Source organism: Sminthopsis crassicaudata, chromosome 2 (genome assembly GCF_048593235.1).
Source record: "Sminthopsis crassicaudata isolate SCR6 chromosome 2, ASM4859323v1, whole genome shotgun sequence".
Classification (NCBI taxonomy): Eukaryota; Metazoa; Chordata; class Mammalia; order Dasyuromorphia; family Dasyuridae; genus Sminthopsis; species Sminthopsis crassicaudata.
This window is the reverse complement of record NC_133618.1, coordinates 215,980,138-216,002,031: the sequence shown is the minus strand read 5'-3', so window position 1 is coordinate 216,002,031 and position 21,894 is coordinate 215,980,138. Positions and strand designations below refer to the sequence as shown.

Sequence of the window (21,894 nt, the reverse complement as noted above, 5' to 3'; positions counted from 1 at the left end):
GACCTCATTGGCTATCTACTTAAATTCATAATTAAAAAAGAGCCCTTGCTCTAACACATTCAACAAATGGTCATTCATTTTTTTCCTTGAAGACCTCCAAGGAAAGGGGAGCCCACTATCTGCTGTAGTAGCCCATTGCACTTTTGAACAGCTCTAATTCTTAGGAAGTTTTTCTGACCTCAAGTCTAATTTAATGTCTTTGTACTTTGGACTCCATTATTCCTAGTTCTGTCCTCTAGGGCCAAACAGGATAATTAATTCTGATGCTTCTTTCACATTCCAGCCTTTCAATGATTTTAAAACAGTATCACATATCCAGCTCCAAGCATTTTCTTTTCTAAGATAAACATTTATAATTCCAGTACCAATTCCAAATGATGGTAAATCAACATACCAAAGACATAGGGCACACAAACATTATCAAGGAAACCTCCACCTGTACTTACTCTTCAAATTCAGTGAAAGATGGCTCCATGTTCCATCCATCATGGGATGGAACTCAAGTCTGTCACACTGGCTCCTTCCTCATCCAAATATTCCTTGCTTTTGGTTCTAGATGGTGAGTTTTCCTAAGAATCCCTTTCCTGCAAGTGACAATTTTGATATTCAAGGGAGTGTTGGAGGTCTTCATCTGACCAGTCCTGGGGGTCAGCTCATCCCAGTGAAAGATCTGAAGGACAATATTGAGGTAGGTAGTTGGTTCTACTTTGAGCATGTTCTCTGACTAAATAAATCACTTGCTCCAAGAATGAGGCTCATTCTCATTCATCTGGCTTCTTAGTCAAGGTTGGAATTATACAAAAAAAAAAAAAAAAAAGAGGATGCCTTGAAAAAGTGTCTTCAGCAGAGCCTCCTGAAAGGACAGAGATTCCAAAGATGTACTAAAGTTGGATGAACATATGCTGTCCTGCCCCTACTAAGAGTCTTTCAAGACTTCTTCAAAGTATTGCCCTGCAAGATGAAGGTAAATCAACAGGCAAAACACCAGACCTGACAGTTTGATTTGTCAGTCAATAAATATTTATTAAACTCCTATTATATGCCAAGCATTGTGCTAAACTCTGAGACTACAAAGAAAATCAAAAGACAGTTTAAGGTCTTGAAATTCTTTTCTGAACCTATGGGTTTTTTCATAAGAATAGTTAACATCTATATACCCCATAGAGGTTTGGAGAGCACATTAGAGCCTCAGACAACTTTAAAAAGCAGATACTACAGGTATTATCACCTCTAGTTCATAGATAATGAAACTGAAATGCAAAGAGACTGCCCATGATCTCATAATTAATATAATGTCAATAATTAAATTCAGATTTTTTCTATTTCAGATGTGGAATACAATAGAATATCTCTTGGTCAATCAATATGATTCACAAAGTCCTAGAACTAAAAGAGAGATGGAGGAAAGCCAAATTCTGGAAGCCCTTGAAAAGCCAAGTTATTAGAATTTAGATTCCTACCAGTCATAAACTGGGAAACACTTATGTAAGGATCAATTAATAGGTTTCAGGGGGGGTCCATGAATTTAGATGAGATAAAAAACACATCCTTTATTTTCACTAACCTTTGGTTTCTTTTGTTACCCTTTGCATTTTGTCTAAGGCATTTAAAAACTTTATTTTGAGAAAGGGTCCCTTGCTTTCACCAGACTTTCAAAGAAAGTTATGACAAAAAAACAAAAAACAAAAACAAAAACAACATCAAAAAAAAAAAAAAAAAAGATTAAGAACTCCAGCACTGTGATAGTCCTGAAGTCAAAAGGCTCTGAGTTCAAATCCAACCTCAGAACTTGACACTTTCTAGTTGTATGATCCTGGGCAAATCACTTAACCCCAATTGCCTTGCAAAAGAAGAAAAGAAAGAGGGAAGGAGAGAGGAAAGGAGAGAGGGAAAGAAGGAGGGAGGGAGGGAGAGAGAGACAGAGAGAGAGACAGACAGACAGACAGACAGAGACAGAGAGACAGAGACAGAGAGAGAGAGAGAGAGAGAGAGAGAGAGAGAGAGAGAGAGAGAGAGAGAGAGAGAGAGAGAGAGAGAGAGAGAGAGAGAGAGAGAGAGAGAGAGAGAGAGAGAGAGAGAGAGAGAGAGAGAGAGAGAGAGAGGAAGCAAGGAAGTAAGGCAGGAAAAACAAACAAACAAACAAAAAACCAAAACAGTCCCTGCCTTCAAAGAGTTCACAATCTAAAGAGGTTAAGACAACACCTAAAAATACCTTGAAAAAGGGGGGATCATACCAGGCAGGAATATAGAAGCTCTTTTAAAAAAAAAAAAAAAAAAAAAAGGCATGTACAACATACTTTAAAGTTTAGTCTGCATTATTAACCATCTTTTCTATCATTTTCTTAAGTCTAGACAATCAACAAAACAATAAATCAAATCCTGGTCTGTAGCACTTGCCTATTTCTGAAGTACAAATGCTCACACTGAAAATTTAACAATGGACTCTGGAGTTTTTGAGCTTCCTCATACCTTCCCCTGTTTGTATCCCTAATATAAAATACAGGACCTACTAACTATTTGGACCTGATATACCTGATGGACAAATATATATGCTGAATTGAACTACAATTGCTCCTATGTTCTGGGAACTACCATTATGCCATTGTCTTTGTAGATAGTGTTGCCTCGATTTACAAAATTAAAGAATACACAGACTGTACTGAACTTGACAACTTCTGCCACTTTGCAAGTGAACATGACCTTTGGAAATGCTTCTCTGGTGATCCATCTTGAGTGGAACTTTGATCTCCCCCTCATACTGTATATGAGCTATGGCTATCATCCCAATGAGACCAACTATGATGTCAAAGCTCATCTTTATCCAAAGACTGATAATACAGGTATGTATTCCCCTTCTACAATTTTAGCATAACATAATCCATATTTTGATGATGACTATGGGCCTCATTCTATGATACTGAGCAGTTTTTTTTTAAACATTATTCATCTTAGAGCAGCTAGAAAATAACTTTAGAAAGTAGGGGAAACTATAAGCTCCCAGTGAATAAAGACCACTTCTACCTCTTCGAGATTTAGAACTTCATTTAGGATCTGTAGATTTGTACCACTTCGTGTTTTTTTTCTATACAAAAAAATGTCTCTTCTTGTATAAAGCCCATTCTCAGTAACTCTTACCAGACTGACCTTCCACTGAAATGGTCCCCCTTCAGGTAAGCTGGCCACCTGGATCTTAAGTGCTGAAGAGCTATCTTTTGGAGAAGGAACCTATTATGTGAAAGTAATGCCTGCATCCATTTTGGAACCAGCTGCCCACCATGATGTCACTGTTAGCATTGCGTTCTTCATTTCCCAGTGTGTATTCTGGGATGAGCTCCAGGAGGACTGGAGAGGTGATGGGTGTCAGGTAAGGGAAAACAGTGGAAGTGGGGAAAAATGGCCCAAGTTGCCATTTAATTACTTTGAACCCTTATGATATCTAACTCACTAAGGGTTGGGAATCAAGACTTAATAGACTTTCATTGTACCATAACTGGCTTAGATATGAAAATCTGCCTTGTATACATCATAGACTAAATAAGATGGTTTTCAAGATAGGTTGGATGGGTAGCTGCTGGAACTCTGTCTTTCCAGAAATCAGCCGGAGTCAGGATGACCAAAAGTCTTTATTCTTGGTCTCTTGAGGTCACCGTCAGGGGATTAGACCTAGTAATCTCCACACCACCTTCCTCTCTATCTACCACCATGAGAGAATGCCTCAATATCCTCCTCTTACACACACATCACTTTCCCCTTTTTGTCCCACCAATCAAGTCAGCACAGAATAGTTGGGGAGGGTCAACCTTCAAACAAGTTAATAGGGAACTGTCCAATTGGCAATTAGTCTCACATGCTCCATTATCCAAGTGCATTTGCTCAGTTCTAGCCCTTTACAGGTAGCCAATATTGCTAATGTTCCAGGAGGGTGCGATTACTATGGGGCAGCCCACTTCCCAGAGAACTGAACCTGCTTCCCCATGATTTAGTTAATACCTTCCAGACTGTCTAAATTTCATAAGAAGATGAAGGTGGTGGAAAGTAGCAATTGGCTGGGGACAAGAACAGGGGCAGGAACACAAACATATACTAGCAATAGGCTGAAGCTCATGACCTGTCCAAATTTTCTTCTGCACTTTGACTAACCTGGTGTTAGGGTCTCTGCTCTAGTCTCAGAGACTACACCTCAATTAGATGGGACTTTTGGAAAGACGTGAGAATAAGACTTTCCCTAGATAGAATGACAGAATATATGGAAAGCAGAACTTTGCTCAAACTAAAGGCTCATCACATACCAAGCCATCTGACATCCCTGAAAATGACTATCATTTCTAGCCATTTGTTTTACTATTTATATGATCTTAGGAAAGTCTTTTCACCACTCAGGGCCTCATTTTTCCTCACTTATAAAATGAGTTGGACTAGATGAAATTCTATGGTCCCTTCCATTTCTAGATATATGTCCCTATGAGCCTCCCTTTCTCCAGAATACTGAAAGGTAACCAAGTGGAAGATATTCTTACCAACCTTGAAAATGCAGATCCTCTTGTTGTCTAAGGGAGGGAGTGGAGGGAGAGAGAAAATTTTGAAACACAAGGTTTTGCAAGGATGAATGTTAAAAACTATCTTTGCATGCATTTTAAAAATAAAAAGCTATTATTCAATTAAAAAAAGAAAATGCATGTCTTATAATAGCAAAGTGTCCTAATTCTCTGTATATCTATCTTAAAATTGAAAAAGCTCTCTACCTATGCCCAGCACTGCTGAAGCAAGCTGATACCCTGATCCAGTTCTAGATAGTAAATGTTCTGTCAGAAAATAAGCCTCTCATTAACACATGAACACATTGACCATATCATGAAAACACTAATAGGTTTTCCTTTCCCAATCAAAGTCAAGTTGAATTCCATGCTACTCAACTAAGAAATGAGATCCCTAAACCAAAAATGCTGGATATAGTGTCTGAGGCTCTGAGTTCACCTTTTTTTTAACCTCTTTTCCTCATGTGCAAAATGAGTGGAATGAACTAATTAATTGACCTCTTAAGGTAACTTCCAGATTTAAATTTGTGATCTTGTGATCCCATTAATGAAGTACTTTTGGGGGATGGGTGGTTTTAGGTGGGTTCCCAGACTTCCCTTTATAGGACCCACTGCCTCTGCAACCATCTCACCTTCTTTGGAAGCACTTTTTTTGTGATGCCCAACATTGTGGACGTGAGCCAAACAGCCGAACTCTTTGACACCTTCGTGGACAATCCGGTGGTTGTGACCACAGTGGGCTGCCTCTGTATGGTGTATGTGATGGTAGCACTCTGGGCAAGGAGAAAAGACATTCAGGACAATGCTAAGGTAAGTGCTTTGGGAGGGAGGGAACTTTCTACCAGTCAAAATGATCTAATAATAGAATGGGCTGTCTTGAGAGGGCATATGGTAAATGTTTAATAAATTATTGTTGACTAGACAAGGTCATGACCTGGGGTCCTGCCCAGACCTGAGATTCTATGATCAGTGGAGAGGCAGGCAGTGTAATATATAAGGCAACCAGGCACACAGTGTGTACTTAATAAATGTTTATTGACTGACAGTAGATCTGGAATTAGGAAGAACTAGATTAAAATCCCATCCCAAATTGTTGTTAGATAAGATCTTGAACATTTTGCTCATCTGTAAAATGGAAATAATAACAGCAATAATAAGGCTCAAATGAGATAATATATGCAAAGCATTTTTCAAATCTCAAAAAATTATAGAAATGTGAACTATTATCATCACTAATATTAAGGGAATACGGTGGTTTTTGGTCACCCTCTGTGAGACTGCTTGGTGGTCTGGGACAAAAGAACATAAACTGGAAATCACCAAGTTTGTTTTCTAATCTAATGGCTCATTTAACTAACTGGGAAAGAGCCTTGAATTCTCTGAATTTTAGTCGGCTTATCTAATAAGATGAGGACTGCCTTGTGTATCTCACAGGGATGTTCTGAATATAAAATGACATCACTTTCAAGACAGTTCCAATAGACCTGAGATAAAAAATGCCATTCCCATCCAGAAAGAAAGCTATGGAGGCTGAATAAGGATCAAAACATACTATCTTCACTTTTGTTTGTTTGTTTGTTTCTTTTTAATGGTTCTTTCTTTTCTACTTTTTTTTTTCATTAAAAAAACATGGAAAAATGATTGTACATAGATAACCTATATCAGATTGCTTACTATCTTGGGGAGGAAGGAGGTAAGAGAGGAGGGGGAAAAAAATTTTGGAATTAAAAGTCTTACAAAAATGAATATCAAAAAGTATCTTTACAAATAATTGGAAAACTAAAATGCTATTGAAATAAAAATAAAAATAACATCATAGCTGTGAAAATATTTGATTATTAATTAGGATTTTATGATTAGGACTTTTGAAAATACAAGGAGACAGTGGGTTCCCCTTGCCTGGAAGTGTTTAAGCTGGGGCTAAACGACTATTTGTCAGGGATATTTTAGAAGGATTCCTGTTTGCACTGGATGACCTTTGAATTTTCTCTCAACTCTGAAGTTCAGTGAATCTGGGCCACAGCTCTGCTATTTATAAGGCCATATTAGTGCTGGAAGTTGAAGGGACCTGCCAGCTCTTCCAGGCTCACTAACATCTGTATGGAGAGAAGACTTATCCTCTCTGACTGCAGTGGTACTGGCAATGACACTGCTCAGCAAATGTTTTAATAGCATCCTAATTCCATTCAGGTGAAGATCACAGTGCTAGAGGACAATGATCCCTTTGCCCAGTACCATTACCTGGTGACAGTCTTTACTGGCCATCGACGAGGAGCAGCTACCACCTCCAAGGTAAAAGTGCCCCACATGGGGTAGGATGGACAAACTCACCCCAGCTTAACTGTGCACCAGAGAAACCTAGCCCAGGAAAAATCACTTGTATTTCCATAACTGTGATGAACTTTATGGGTCTAAAAAAGAAATTGTTGGATTAAGAAATGGCAAACAAGCTCATCCTTAAGGGAAAAAAGGGAAGTTGTCCCACAAAAACACAAAGGACAATATTTATGCAGTAGTACTTGGGTCTAGATGTCTGTACTTTCCCTCTCCTAATTTTAAATTACCAGTACCAGAATGAGAAGTTGTGGAAAGGTCACTAAGCATAGAATTAGAAAACCTTCCAGAGTAATTGGTTTGCCATTTTCTTCTTCAATTCATTTTACAGATAAAGAAACTGAGGTTAAGTAATTTGTCTAGGGTCACACAACTGATAAGTGTCTGAGACTAGATTTGAATTTAAGATGAGTTTTCCTAACTCCAGGCCAGGTGTTCTATCCACTGCGCCATCTCGTGGCACCAGGCAAGTAAACAGGACAGCATATTTTGAAGGGATAATGAAGAGGGCCTCACAGAGGACTCGTCATCTGGACTTTGAAGGATTACACTAGGCAGAGAACAAAGGCATACTAAGTAAGGTGAATGCTATGATTTAAAGGTTAGATAATAGAATTTAACTCAAAAAGGGGTAGAGCAGGGTGAGCAGTTGAGCTGTGTGCCCAAGACTGCAGAAGTACATAACTACTTGTAACAACTAATCACTCCTGAAATATGTAGGGAGAGTCAAAATATAGCCTTGATGCACATTGTTAAAGTCAGCATAGTAGATACAAATCCCCTAAGTGTGTGAAGTCAGTATGGAAAAGTTCATGAAGGGTCCTCCCAAAGTGACTCTGCAGAGCCCAGAGGAGGGGCAGGGAGCTTATGTTGGGGAGAGAATAAAGAGGTGACTGGTAGATGGGAACAACAGCAAGGATTACACACAACCAAGACAGAATACATGCCAGGGCAGGAGCAGAAGTTAAACAGGTCTGCACATGAGAGTCTAAGCCATCGTTCTTTACCCACACTGTTCATGAAAATGTAAGCTGCTTAAGGGCAGGAGCTATTTTTTGCTTTGTTTTTGTGTCTCCAGCATGTAACTGGGCTTAGAATGATTAGTGTTTCTCAGACTAGCTTAAATGACAGGAAAAGTTCATGAGAAATTTTGCAGGGAATATGGGAAAACTGGGACACTAATACATTGTCGATGGAGTTGTGAACTGATCCAACCATTCTGGAGAAATTTAAAACTATGCACAAAAGGTTATAAAATTATGTGTAGCCTTGGATCCAGCAGTCTTTTCTGGGTCTGTATCCCAAAGAGATCATAAAAAAAGAAGAAAGAACCCACATGTGCAAAAATGTTCATAGCAGCCCTTTTTGTCCAAGCTCTTTTTTTTTTCATCATGATTTTAAGGTGGCCTAGCAATTTTTAAAATGTCTCTCCTAGATCTATTTTCCAGGTCAATTGTTTTTCCAATGAAGTATTTTACATTTTCTTCTATTTTTACATTTTTTTTTTGTTTTGTTTGATTCTTCATGTTCTATTTATCCAATTTTAGTTTTTAGTGAATTATTTTCAGTTAGTTTTTTTATTTCCTTTTGATTTGGCCAATTGAACTTTTTAAAAAATTGTTTTGTTCATTGGATTTTTTTCCCCCATTTCACCAATTCTATTTTCCTTTTTTTTTTTTTTTGCATAATCTTAAAAGGCTTTAATGACTTGTGCTCAGTCTTTATTTTTATAATTTATTAATTTTATAATTATAGGGTTTTTTTTGACAGCATGGGTATTTTTTTTTAACATTATCCTTTGTATTCACTTTTCCAAATTTTCCCCTCCCTCCCTCCCTCCCTCTACTCCCTCCCCTAGATGACAGGCAATCCCTATATATAATAAATGCATTACAATGTATCCTAGATACATTATATGTGTGTAAATCCAAATTTCTTGTTGCACAGTAAGAATTGGATTCAGAATGTATAAGTAACCTGGTTAGATAGAAAGTAGTGCTAACATTTTACACTCCTTTCCCAGTGTTCCTTCTCTGGCTGTAGCTGATTCTGTCCATCATTGATCAACTGGAACTGACCAATTCTATTTTCCAAGGAGTTGTTTTCTTTTTCCATTTAGCTAAATCTATTTTTTTAAGAAGTGGTTTTCTTCAGTATATATTTTTTTCCATTTCACCAAATATATTTTTTAAGTTGTTTTCTTCAATTTTGGTGTTTCCTTTTCCAAACTATCCTGCAAAGTTCTCATTTCCTTTCCTCATTTTTCTTCTAACTCTCCTTTAAGAACCTTTTTGAATTCTTCCAAGAGTCTTTTGAGTTGTGGACCAAGTCATAGCCCCCTTTAAGTCTTCATCTGGAGATGTTTTACCTTTAGTGTCCTCAGGGCTTGGGGCCTGTTTTTTCCCCTTCTCCATAATAGCTATCTAGGGTCAGAGTTCTTTGCTTTTTTGTTCAGTTTTAGAAAACTGGAGGTCTGCTCCTAGGGCACAAGGGAGATTGTCCTGAGTCTCCTCTAGAGGGCGACAACCTGCCCTGGGGCTGGGAGCTGCAGGCTTTCTTCCTGCACTGAGTAGGCCTGGCCAAGTCCTACGTATTATCCTGGGATTCAGAGGCTCACTGTTTCCCTCTGTAGTTGAGTTGGAGGTTTCACAGCTAGACTGCTGATCCACTGGCTTCTAAAGCCGTGCAGAGTAGCCAATGCTGCTGTCTTTTTGGATAAGTCTCCCACTTTATTCCCATGCATGCATGGCCTTTCCACCCTGGGTCTCCTGCACCACTCCTGTGCTAAGCTATGCCCCCTCTCCCCAGCCTGAGACAGACCTCTTTTGAAATCTTTCCAAGATATCTTCAGCTAAAATTTTGTTACACTCCGAATATTGATGGGTTCTGTCACTTCAAAATCCATTCAAAGACCTGATCTGGTGTTGGTTCTGGGGGTAGCCAGGAAGAGCTCAGGCTCTAGGACCTGTCTATGCTGCACCATCTTGGCTAGTGCCAAGGGACTGGAAAGTAAGTGGAAGCTCATCAGTTGGAGAATGGAGGAATAAGTTATGGTACATGATACGATGATCAACTGTGATGGATGTGGCTCTTTTCAACAATGAGGTGATTCAAGACACTTCTAATAGACTTGTGATAGAAAAAGCTACCCATATCTAGACAGAGAACTATGGAGACGGAATATGGTTCAAAGCAGAATATTTTCACTTTTTTGTTGTTGCTTGTTTGCTTGTTTTTTTTTTTTTCGTTCTCATGTTATTTTTTCCCCTTTTGATCTGATTTTTCTTGTGAAGCATGATGAATATGGAAATATGTTTAGAAGAATTGCACATGTTTAACCTATATCAAATTGCTTGCTGTCTGAGGAGAGAGAAAAAATTGGAATATAAGGTTTTGCAAAGATAAAATGTAGAAAACTATCTTTAATATTATTTGAAAAAATAAAAAGCTATTTTTTTTTAAAAGAGCAGTTAGTATTTAATAAATGCTTTTAGATTGACTAATGTTAGTTACTGTTTGGGAGCAGTAATGGGAACTCTTTGATCAGGTGACAAATTACTGAGCTGTCTGCAGTCTCCCCATCCAAATGGACCTAGGGCTAAGGGTATAAGTGATGTCACTGGAAATAGCTTAACTACTGAATGTGTTTGAGGAGGCCTGACAATGAAGCATGAAAACACAAGACATGTTCAAGGGATAATGAAGAAATTAGTTTAAAGAGGCAGAGGGAGGGTTCATTGTAGATGAATGAATGGCAGCAGAGATGACTACAGTTTATAAAGGCCTTAAAACAAAATTAAGGAACTTATCTGTAAGGAGCTAGAAAATGGGGAGCCATTAAAAGTTTCTGAAGGTAACTTTAGTAGGGTAGACAAATATACTCCATCTAGTAGACACTAGTGGCAAGTTATAAGGTGTCACAGTCATGTAGGTAGGAATTGAACTAGGATGATGGTACTAGTTATCAAGGAAAAGGTATGTTGCTTGAGATTTTGAGAGAATTTATAAAATCTGTTTACTGATTATTGGTTAGAATCTGGTTATTGATTAGGCATGCAGAGTGAGGGAAAGGTAAGAATAAAAGATAACTGAGGTTTCAAGTCAATGTGAACAGAAGGAAGGTGATGTTATCAATAGAAATGAAGAAGTTAGGAATGAGGGAAGGATGAGTTCTGGCTTGGAAAAGGTGAATTTAAGATGATAGTACTATAACCAGGTAAAAATTTTAGGATAAAATGTAGTAATTAAATTTAATAATTCAAAAAACATTTATTGAATACCAAATGTGTATCAGGCACTATGTTAGGTGCTTGGGATAACAAAAATTCCTGAAAAGGACCTTCACTATCATGTAGTCCAACCTCCTTATTTTACAAATGAAGAAGTTAATGTGACTTGCCCACAATCTCATAACTGGTAAGTGGCAGAACTGTAAATAATACATAGGTTTTCTGACTCTAAATCCAATATTTTCCCTGTAGCACACAGTTGAACCAGTTCTTTTCAGGTTTACCAGAGATCTCTTAATTGCTTAATTGTGTTTTTTTCATTGCTTCTCCTCCTTCTCTTCTCTGTGGTATTTAATGAAGTTGCTCAGCCCTAATTGCTAAATGTTCTCTCCTTCCTTAATTTTCATTACATCATTCTGTTTTAGTTTTCCTTCTATACTTTTGGTTGCTCTTCAGTTTTCTTTGCTGGATTATCATCCTTATTCCATCACTTAAGTATAGGTTAAGACTCAAGACTCACTTAGACTTTCTTCTTTTCTCTTTCTTTATCCTTTCTCTCAATGAGATCATCAGCTTCTACAGTTTTATTACTTTTATGCAGATGATTCACAGCTGTAAATAGCAAGCCTAACTCTATCTTGAGCTCTATCTTATAGTTCCACATCACTGAACTGTATAATCCATAGATATTTAAAACTCAACAGATCCAAAATGGAATGCTTTTGTTTTTCCCCAAATCCACATCTCTTCCATCTTTCCTACCTCTACTAAAGGCACCACCATCCTTCTGGTCACTTGGGTGTGCAACTTTGAAGTTATCCTCAAATATTCACTCTCAGTAACTCCCAAGATCAATCTGATGCCAACATCTTTTTCATCCATCCTATTTTCTCCACTCACACATATGCCACCCTAATTCAGGTTTCCATCACCTGTTGCCTGAACTGTTGCAACTGTCTCTTAATTGGTCTCTTTATTTCTTGTCTAGTCTCTTCTCTCTCCAAAATATCTTACACATATTTGCTAAAAAGATATTCCTAAAGTTCTTTGGTTCAAGAAACTCCAATGGCTCACTGTTTCCTCTCAAAGAAAACACAGTCTTCTATTTGGCATTCAAAATTCTATATAGTCTGTTTCCAACCTACCTTTCCAGGCTCATTGCCTATTACTCTCCTTCAAGAACTCTATATCCTAATCAAAATCAAAATTTGCTGCTCTTCCATCTCTCTGTACCTTTTTACAGACTGTCCTAAACTAGAAATTTACTCCCTCCTCACTGCTGTCTCTGACAATCCTTAGCTTTCTTTAAGGCTAACCTCAAGTGTCATTAAGACCTTCTTGATCTCTTCTCAGTTCTTAGTGTCCTACAGTCTCATGATATTTTATGTATATTTTTTATGTATTTCTCTGGGTATTTTCCCCCTCCTCCAATGGAATACAAGCTCCTTGAGTGCAGGGAGTGTTTCACAGAATTTCAGATTGAGAATAACTTTTAATAGCCCACATGACCAATTAATAGTCAAAAAGGAAATCCTACTATAACATAGTATATAACATATATAGCCATATAGCCTCTACTTGAATACCTCTGAGGGGGAGGAAACCAATATCTACCAAGGCAGTATTTTTCATTCTGGGCTAGCTTCACCATCCTGGTGACAGGTGACATCCTATAGGTCGACAACATCCTTCTTAAACTGGAGAGCCCAGAATTGAAAACAGTATCCCACATGTGGTCTGATGAGCACAGAGTACAAAGGGATAATCACTTTCTTGTTGCTGGATTCTTTGCCTTTCTTAATATAGTTCAATATTTCATTAGCTTAAAGTGTCATATCATACACACTTATAATCTATTCAAATCCCTAGATCTTTGTCAGACAAACTACATTCTAATCATGGCTTCCCCATCTTGTGAAGCTGATTTTTTTATGTAAAGTAACACTTTTACAACCTATGAAATTTCATCTCATTAGATTTGCCCCAATGTTGTAACCTGTTATGATCTGTTGGGTTTCCTCCCTAACATTCATTGTGCTAGCTATTCCTTTCAACTTTATTTCATCAGATTTGATGAATATATGCCATTGATGCCTTCAATTGAATTATTAATGAGGGTGTTAAACATTTTGGGAAAAGAACAGATCCTTACAGCATTCCACTGGTTATGGATATGGAATTAATGACTACTTTTTAAATTTGTTCATTCAACTAGTTCTGTATCTACCTAATTATATTATTGTTTAAATCTATATTTTGCCTTTCCTATAAGAACAAGATAAAGGATGTGTTGTGCAGGAGTAAACTTTAATTACATGAATGCTTTTGAGATACCTTGTACTTTATCATATGCTTTCATAAAATTTAGGCTAATTATAGCTATAGCATTTTATTAATCTATGAGTTTAAGAACACAACAACAGAGCAAATAAGATTAGTCTGGCATGACTTCTTATTGATGAAGCTATGCTGGCTCTTTTTAATCCAGGTTCCCTTTTCTCACTGTTCATTAATCATCTCTTTAATGGTCTGTTTTAGAATATTCTTAGGGATTGCAATAAAGCTTTCTTTTTGTTGGAAAACTCTATCCTCTTTCCCTTTTAAAAACTGGAGACATTTACCCTTCTTTAATTCCTAAAAACCTTTTTCATTTTCTAGATCCTTTCACATATCACTAATGATGAGAGTTAGATAAAGGGTAACTCCTTTTGGTTTGGTGCAAGGATACATAGTTAAATGCAGTGATGGCACAGAGTCCCCTGTAAAGGAATTTACAGGCCCGAAAAACTAGATTGATAAAAAGGTTTATTATGGGATTTGGAAGTAAAGTTAAAGTCTAGTTAGTAAAAGGTGAAGATAGAGATAAAAGGGCACCAGAAATAGGATTCCAGTGGACAGAGATCCTTGGCAGCCAGGTACAAGGCTGCCATGTTAGGAACCTCTGCAAGGAGAGAGCTCCAGCTTGGCTCCTTTATAATGAGAAATTTAGCCAAAGGGGTCTGTGGGTGGTGTCCCAAGTTGGCTCATATCTGGGTGGGGGTTGTGAGAGCCCAGATCTCCTACTGGAATTCAAAGGGGTGCTTTTGACAGAATTTGTGAATCAAAGGTCTTAGCTTCTTGAATTGATAATACATCAGCTAGGAGGGGCTGGGAATCAGAAAGGAATAAATCTATCTGAAAGGATTAGTTTAAAGGGAGCACAACCCATATCATACCCTGAAAAGATTAGTTTCTTTTTTTTTTAAAATCTCTTTTTTTAAAATTAATTTTATAATTATAAATTTTTTGACAGTATATATGCATGAGTAATTTTTTTAATAACATTATCCCTTGTATTTATTTTTCCAGATTTTCCCCTCCCTCCCTCTACTCCCTCCCCTAGATGGCAGGCAATCCCATACATTTTACATGTGTTACAGTATAACCTAGATATAATATATATGTGTAAATCCAATTTTCTTGTTGCACGTTAAGTATTGGATTCCGAAGGTATAAGTAACCTGGGTAGATAGGCAGTAGTGCTAATAATTTACATTCACTTCCCAGTGTTCCTTCTCTGGGTGTAGTTATTTCTGTCCATCATTGATCAGCTGGGAGTGAGTTGGATCTTCTTTATGTTGAAGATATCCACTTCCATCAGAATACATCTTCATACAGTATTGTTGTTGAAGTGTATAGTGATCTTCTGGTTCTCCAGCATCAGTTCATGCAAGTCTCTCCAAGCCTTTAATGAATTCAGAAAGGATTAGTTTCTTAAAGGGAGCACAACCCACATCATTAACAGTGGTTCAGTAACACATCCTCTAGTTCTTTCAGAACCTAAGAGTTCCTTAGGATCCCTTTGGACTAAGTGACTTGAATTTATCAAGGGTAATTAGATGTTCTTTCCTTACTTGTCTTGGGTATCAATTACCTCTTAACCAAGTTTGTTGTGCCTTTTCCAGGGCAAAGATTATTATCACTGACCAAGAAAATAGAATAAAATTAAAAACAGTATTTCTGTTATTGTTCTATCCATCCCAAATAGCAGTCCGATCCCTTCTCTGAACTTCTTCTTAGTATAGCTTTTAATGACCTCTTGTTGTCTTTAGCTTTCCTCACCATTATTCTGAGCCTAAATACTCCCTGAAACTATTTGCACAGAACTATGTCATGTTCTTATAGGCAACTAGGTGACACAGTAAATAAGAATGTTAGACCTGAAGTCAAAAGAGCCTGAGTTCAAATCCAACATCTAATAATTTCTAGCTACATAATCTTGGGCAAGTCACAATCTTTGCCTGCCTCAGTTTCCTCATATATTAAAGTGGGATCATACTACCTACCTCCCAGTGTTGTCATAAGGAATAAATGTGATAATAATTGTAAAGCATTTAGCACAGTGATTGCCACAAAGTAGGTGTTTAATAAATGCTTAGTCTTTTCTTCCTCCTCCTCATCCTCTCTTTTAAAAAAAATGTATGTTGGTTGATATGTTTTCTGTGTGTCCCTATTGGTCTCTTCAGGTAATTCCCACTTTTCTTATTTATCTGAATTGTTTCCTTTTATAGCTTCATACTTTCATTCTTTTTTTTTTTTTAATTTTATTTATTTATAAATTTTTTGACATTATATATGCATGAGTAATTTTTTAATAACATTATCACTTGTATTCATTTTTCCAAATTATCCCCTCCCTCCCTCCACCCCCTCCCCCTGATGACAGGCAATCCTATAAATTTTACATGTGTTACAATATAACCTAGATACAATACATGTGTGTAAATACCATTTTCTTGTTGCAAATTGAATATTAGATTCTGAAGGTATAAGTAACCTGGGTAGATAGACAGTAGTTCTGACAGTTTACATTCACTTCCCAGTGTTCCTTCTCTGGGTGTAGTTGTTTCTGTCCATCATTGATCAACTAGAAGTGAGTTGGATCTTCTCCATGTTGAAGATATCCACCTCCATCAGACTACATCTTCATACAACATTGAAATGTACAGTGATCTTCTAGTTCTATTCATTTCACATAGCATCAGTTGATGTAAGTCTCTCCAAGCCTCTCTGTATTCCTCCTGCTGGTCATTTCTTACAGAGCAATAATATTCCATAACCTTCATATACCATAATTTACCCAACCATTCTCCAATTGATAGACATCCATTCAACTTCCAGTTTCTGGCCACTACGAAAAGAGCTGCCACAAACATTTTGGCACATACAGGTCCCTTTCCCCTCCTCAGTATTTCTTTGGGATATAAGTCCAATTCATATTTTCATTCTTAAGTTTCCCATTTCTCCTGGACTCCTTTAAGCATTTTATCCATAGGATTTTATTCAGTCTTCAGCTGAACCTTTAGAAATATACCTTCCCAAAATATAGGTGTATGTCAGACTATTCTCATCAGTGAATGAATGAATAAAAAATCATTTATTAAGGTCATAGTGTATAACAAGTGCTAGGTTAACTATTGGGGATACAAGAGCTGGGTTTGTGTTCTTGCTCTGGTTATAGTACTTGACCTTAGTCAAATTAACTACACAAGGATCTGTCTTTAGCTCTGGGATATTTAACATAAAAACAAAACTAGTATCTGTCTTTAAGGAGCTAATATTCAAATGGGGGAAAGAACAAAGAGGCAATTTGAGATAGTCTTAAGTAGAATTTCTCTGCATCCACATTTAAGGGCATTATTTAAGAGGTCAATCTGTAAGATGATTACTAGAAAGAACCTACTGGCTAACTGGTTAGGAGGTTTGTAGTAAATGGTGCTATTGATTCAAACTGAAGATCTCTCAAGCCTCTAATAGAGATTGTTTCCTTGGCTCTCTTTGTTCCCTATCTTTATCCTACAATCTCATCAATCTATGCCTTTGGTCCAAGCATTTGGACCAAATCCAAATTTGATATTATTTGTAAAGCAGTGCAAAGGGCAAAACACTGTTAGGTGGTACCCTAGTACCTCAAGGACTTCAAATATATTTTTAGAGAATCTGAATTTAGATTTGTTATTTCAGGTGACAGTCACTCTTTATGGACTGAAAGGAGAAAGTGAGCCTCACCACTTATCAGACCCAGATACCCCAATCTTTGAGCGAGGTGGGGTGGATGTCTTCTTGCTGGCTACTCTCTTTCCACTTGGGGAACTGCAGAGCATCCGACTATGGCATGACAACTCTGGAGAAAGGCCATCCTGGTAAGCTCCTGCAGGGCAGCCAAAGCCCAGGGAGAATAGGCAAGAAGTCAGGAAACCTTGTCTCTGCCATTTGACCTTGTTCCTAAGCTTCCCTATCAGCAAAATGGAGATGGTATCCACTGTAAAGATTAAATGTCATTTAAGGCATTAAATGTCAATTTCCATACTTGGTAGGGAATATATATAATACATTCTATGTAATATGAATTACATAGGATGTCAGAGCTGGAAAGGTGAGATAATATTGTCCAGTGATCAGAGCAGAAGGGACTTCATAGGTGAGTGAATTCAATGGGTTCCTGAGAAATGTAGAAGAAAAAAACTATTAATATTATGTTCTGTGTTGTAGGCACAAGTTTGTCAGAAATAATTTTTACTAATTTTTCATGTTCAGGCCATTGGGTAACATATGGAATTTGGAATCAGGAATCAGGAAGACCTGAGTTCAAGTCCTGCCTCAGACAATTAGAAGCTGTGAAACCTTGTCTAACTCATTTAACCTTTGTACCTCAGTGCCAAGCTTTCCAACTCTACTGCAGAGAGCACAACTCTGTTGGATTGGCCATATTGTTCAAATGCCAAAAGTTTACTTCCCCCCCAAAAAAAATTATGGAGAACTCACACAGGGCAAGTGCTCACAAGGTGATCAGAAAAAAGCAACACATGGTCATTCTCAAGGTTTTTCAATAACTTTAGAACTGATTGTATGACATAGGAGGCATTTGGTCTCTTTTTAATCAAGACCATGGGAGGCACTGGCATAGGACTGCCCAGCATACTATGCCCTCATCAGAGAAGATTCTGTGCTTTATGAGCAAAACAGAATTGAAGTAGCCCAAAAGAAACACAGATTGCACAAAGTTAGAGAATCCACCCCAAATGTGTATAGGGACTATTTGTGTCCAATATATGGCAGAACATTCCAAACTCATGTTGATCATCTAGGGACACACTGTAACTCAACTCTAAACATGGTGGTGTTATTTTGGTTCTCTTCAGGAATGAAGAACAACCAATTCTCTCCCCAAGATAATTTGAAGTAATATTTATAGGATTCTTGAACATGGGAAAATATTATAATATAATATAATATGATGAAACACAACTCAGGAAAAAGTAAAAGTTAATAGTCCATAATAATAATCACTTAATTATGGAGAATCCTTTTCCTTAAAGCCACAAAATTCCTTTTATGATTTGTCAAGAGCAATTAGCTGAAATAAGATAAAGAGCTCTTCCACAGACTAAATCCTTCTGGGGAAGGGAGGAGGCAATGAAATCATTGTAAATGATTCAAGTAAAGGTGAGCTATTTCTCTTCCTAAGAATGGTTACCACTCCTAATTCATTTTCCTGAACTTTTCAGGAAGCAAATACACTTTCCTAAAAGGGATTAGGTGAAAGAAAACAGATTGAAAAATGTATCCTGAAAAGTTTAATTAAGGACTGATAGTTTTCTTATTTATTTCCTAATAGTTTTCAATTGAATTAAAAAGAAGCCTCGAATATGCTTTAATGTACCCACAACTTAGGTGATTCTATTATCTACTTCCTGGAGCCATCATCTATCCATAGCTCAACTCTGGGCCCATAGAGTTAAATCATCAGGCACTTGGTCTCTCCACTTGAAGACCTCTAACTTCCTAGAGTGTACAGTATGGACAGAATGATCCTATTTTTTCTTTTCTATATTGTGCATACAAATGCTTGTTCTATTTGGTTTTGGTTAAATTCAGAATAAAAATAAAAATTAAATCAAGGTATAAGACTAGGTGATCTGACTCCCAAGATTCAGTGCTTTTATTCATGACAGAGGATTTTAGAATAAAAGCAAGAAAATTTGTCCCTCTTATGATTTATAGGAAGGTCCAGAATTAGAAGTCCTTTAACATAAAGTCATTTATACCCATGGGAAATGGTGGGATATGCTTTCAGCCTTCCTCCTTTATGTGGGAACACTAGGCCTGTTCCTTTATCCTTTGTGTTCCAGATCACTGGTAGATTAAAGTTTGTCAATTGGTATGTTGGCACTCAGGCTTAGTGTGATTTGCCACATGATTGCCAGTTTCAGAGGACCCTTCCTTGTCAGAACATTTGTTGAAATTTAGATATCCAAAGGAACTGATATGGTAAAAAAGAGTATTGAACTTTGGGTTCAGAAGATCTGAGTTTGGGTCCTGGCCCTTTTATTAGTACTTGACCTTGGTCCAACAATGCATAGTTCTGTCTTGTAATTCTATCAATTACTTGGATGAAAGAAGATGTACATAGATGGCAAGTTGATAACACAAGCTGGAAAGGATACTTTGGCTAACAGAATTAGGATCTAAAAAATTTCAACAGGTTAGACTAAACGGCTGACTCTAGTAAGACCAAATCTGATAGAATAATATAATCTTGGGGCAGCTAGGTGGCGCAGTGGATAGAGTTCCAATTCCTGCAATACAGAGTTTAAATAAAAATCAACTTCAAAAGTACGAAGTTGTGGAGATAAATATGAGTTATTCTTTAAAAGATATGAGTGTTTTAATGGACTTAAAAGCTCAATGACAATTCATTAAGAGGTCCAAAACAAATGAGACATGTGAGCCTGTAATTCTAAGAAGAAATTAGGATATGTCATGAAAAATTCTTGAAGTTTACAACTGAGAAGGAAGAACTCATTGTAAAGTTGACTTCTATTTTCTTAAAAGAATACTGCTAAGAGGAAGGGACTAGGAAATGTTCAGAAAGCTTGAGATGAGATGGGAAGATTTAGAATGACTATTGTGGAGAATGTGATAGAGCTAGCCAAAAGATGAATGGACTTCCTTAGGAGGTACCAGATTTCCCTCCACCCTACATCACTAAAGGTCTTCAAATGAAGACTGGATGAATTCTTGTTGATGTTATAAAGGAGATTCTTATTCATAGTTTTACTAAAATAATCTCTGAAATCCTTTTTAACTATGATGTTCTGAGATTATCTCAGAATCTTAATTTACTAATCTGTAATTTTTACTAATATTTTTACTTCCTACTTCATAGGGTTGTGGTGAAAATACTCTATAAACTACTTCCTATGTGTAGCCAAATTTTACTACAAATTGTTACACTTTAATTAAAGAGGAAAAAAAATTATTGTTCTTTTTTTCAGGATTGCTTCTTCCAGGAATTGGAGCAAACAATGAAAGTTCCTTTATATAGCCCCAAGTTCTGCTAGGTAATAGGTTTATATTCTGAATCTCTTGATGATCTGGCTGTCTTTTCCAGGTATGTCAACCGTGTGTCAGTCCATGATTTGACACTGGATCAGAAATGGTATTTCCTCTGTAATTCTTGGTTGTCTGTTGATGTTGGTGACTGTGTCCTAGACAGGAGGTTCCCAGTGGCCACAGAACAAGATATGAAACAATTCAGGTAAGACTTATTGTTAACCTTGGTTCATATTGCATGGAGAACTGAGTATCCATGTAGTTTTGAAAACCTCAGAAAAACAAATGTGTATAGTAATATTGTCTTATTAGGCATTAGATATAACCAGAGAATGTCAGAGCTAGGGCAGGGCTTAAAATATAGAATATAGAATGTTGGTCAGTTTGTAGGTAGCATTTATTAAGTTCTATGTTACAAAGAAAAGTCCCCATTTTCAAGGATTTCATATTTTCATGGGGGAAACAACATAAAAAAATCTATTTACATACAATGTATATACAGTGTAAATGAAAAATTATGTTAGAGAGAAAAAGCTAGAAAAGAAGGTCTCCTATGGAAGCTTGAATTTGAACTGAAGGAAGGCAAGCATTCCGGGCATGGGAGTTAGCCTGGGTTTGAGTTTTTAGAAAGTGTTAGAAAGTGATCTCGGAGGGAAAGGCACTAGCAACTAGGGATAGGAGTGGGGACAGTTAATTATGCAATTTTGGACTACGTTCTTCCTTTTTAGGACTATTCTCATCTATAAAATGAAGGAACTGGACTAGATCAGTGGTCTCCATAATTTTCTGTAATATCTGGGCTAGCTTTCTGGTGGGCCTTGGGACCAGCCTTGATCTCAACAGAATAATCACCAATGAGAATAGTCAGGAATAAAGTTCAAAGTCTTTATTGTCTCCCAGTCTGAACCAGTCTCCCCCACAGTGCAGGAGGTAGGAGGATAGTCAAAAATAGAATGTCCATCTTCCAATCCTTGTTAGCCTTAATATATCTTATTGTAATTACATCATTATAGCATACTGATTGTGTGAATTTAGAGAACCATTATATCACCATGATAAGTACTAAGCATATATGTGAACTAGAGAACAATTGCCTCATTAATTCCACTGAGTTAACATCTTGTTTCAAGTATACTTCTCCGAAGTTCCAGCTCGCTACAATTTTCAGATTGTAAATACTATTAGTAAAAAATATTTGAGCATATACTTCTAATATGCATATACTAACTTATTTATAAATTACATACAGGCACTACCATCATAAAAATCAAGTACATTATTGTTAGGATTACTAAGTGAGAACTCAGGTTGTCTGGACAGTGACAAGGTGAGAATTCAGGTTTTCTGGACAATTACAAGGTGAGAACTCAGGTTGACTTGATAGAGGGGGCAAGCTCATTGGCTGGGGTGGTTCTTCCCAG

The 21,894-nt window shown here is 37.1% G+C and overlaps 1 protein-coding gene across 1 annotated transcript in view; it reads left to right on the top strand.

Annotated features, from left to right (window-relative positions):
- Positions 1-21,894, top strand: part of LOC141552711 (polycystin-1-like protein 2) — a 141,711-nt gene that overhangs the window by 53,822 nt on the left and 65,995 nt on the right. Inside the window, exons 21-27 of the mRNA XM_074284736.1 lie at positions 557-688; positions 2,615-2,840; positions 3,171-3,364; positions 5,115-5,345; positions 6,726-6,827; positions 17,102-17,280; positions 20,532-20,678. Coding sequence (XP_074140837.1) covers positions 557-688; positions 2,615-2,840; positions 3,171-3,364; positions 5,115-5,345; positions 6,726-6,827; positions 17,102-17,280; positions 20,532-20,678 — 1,211 coding nt within the window. The remainder of the gene's footprint in view (positions 1-556; positions 689-2,614; positions 2,841-3,170; positions 3,365-5,114; positions 5,346-6,725; positions 6,828-17,101; positions 17,281-20,531; positions 20,679-21,894) is intronic.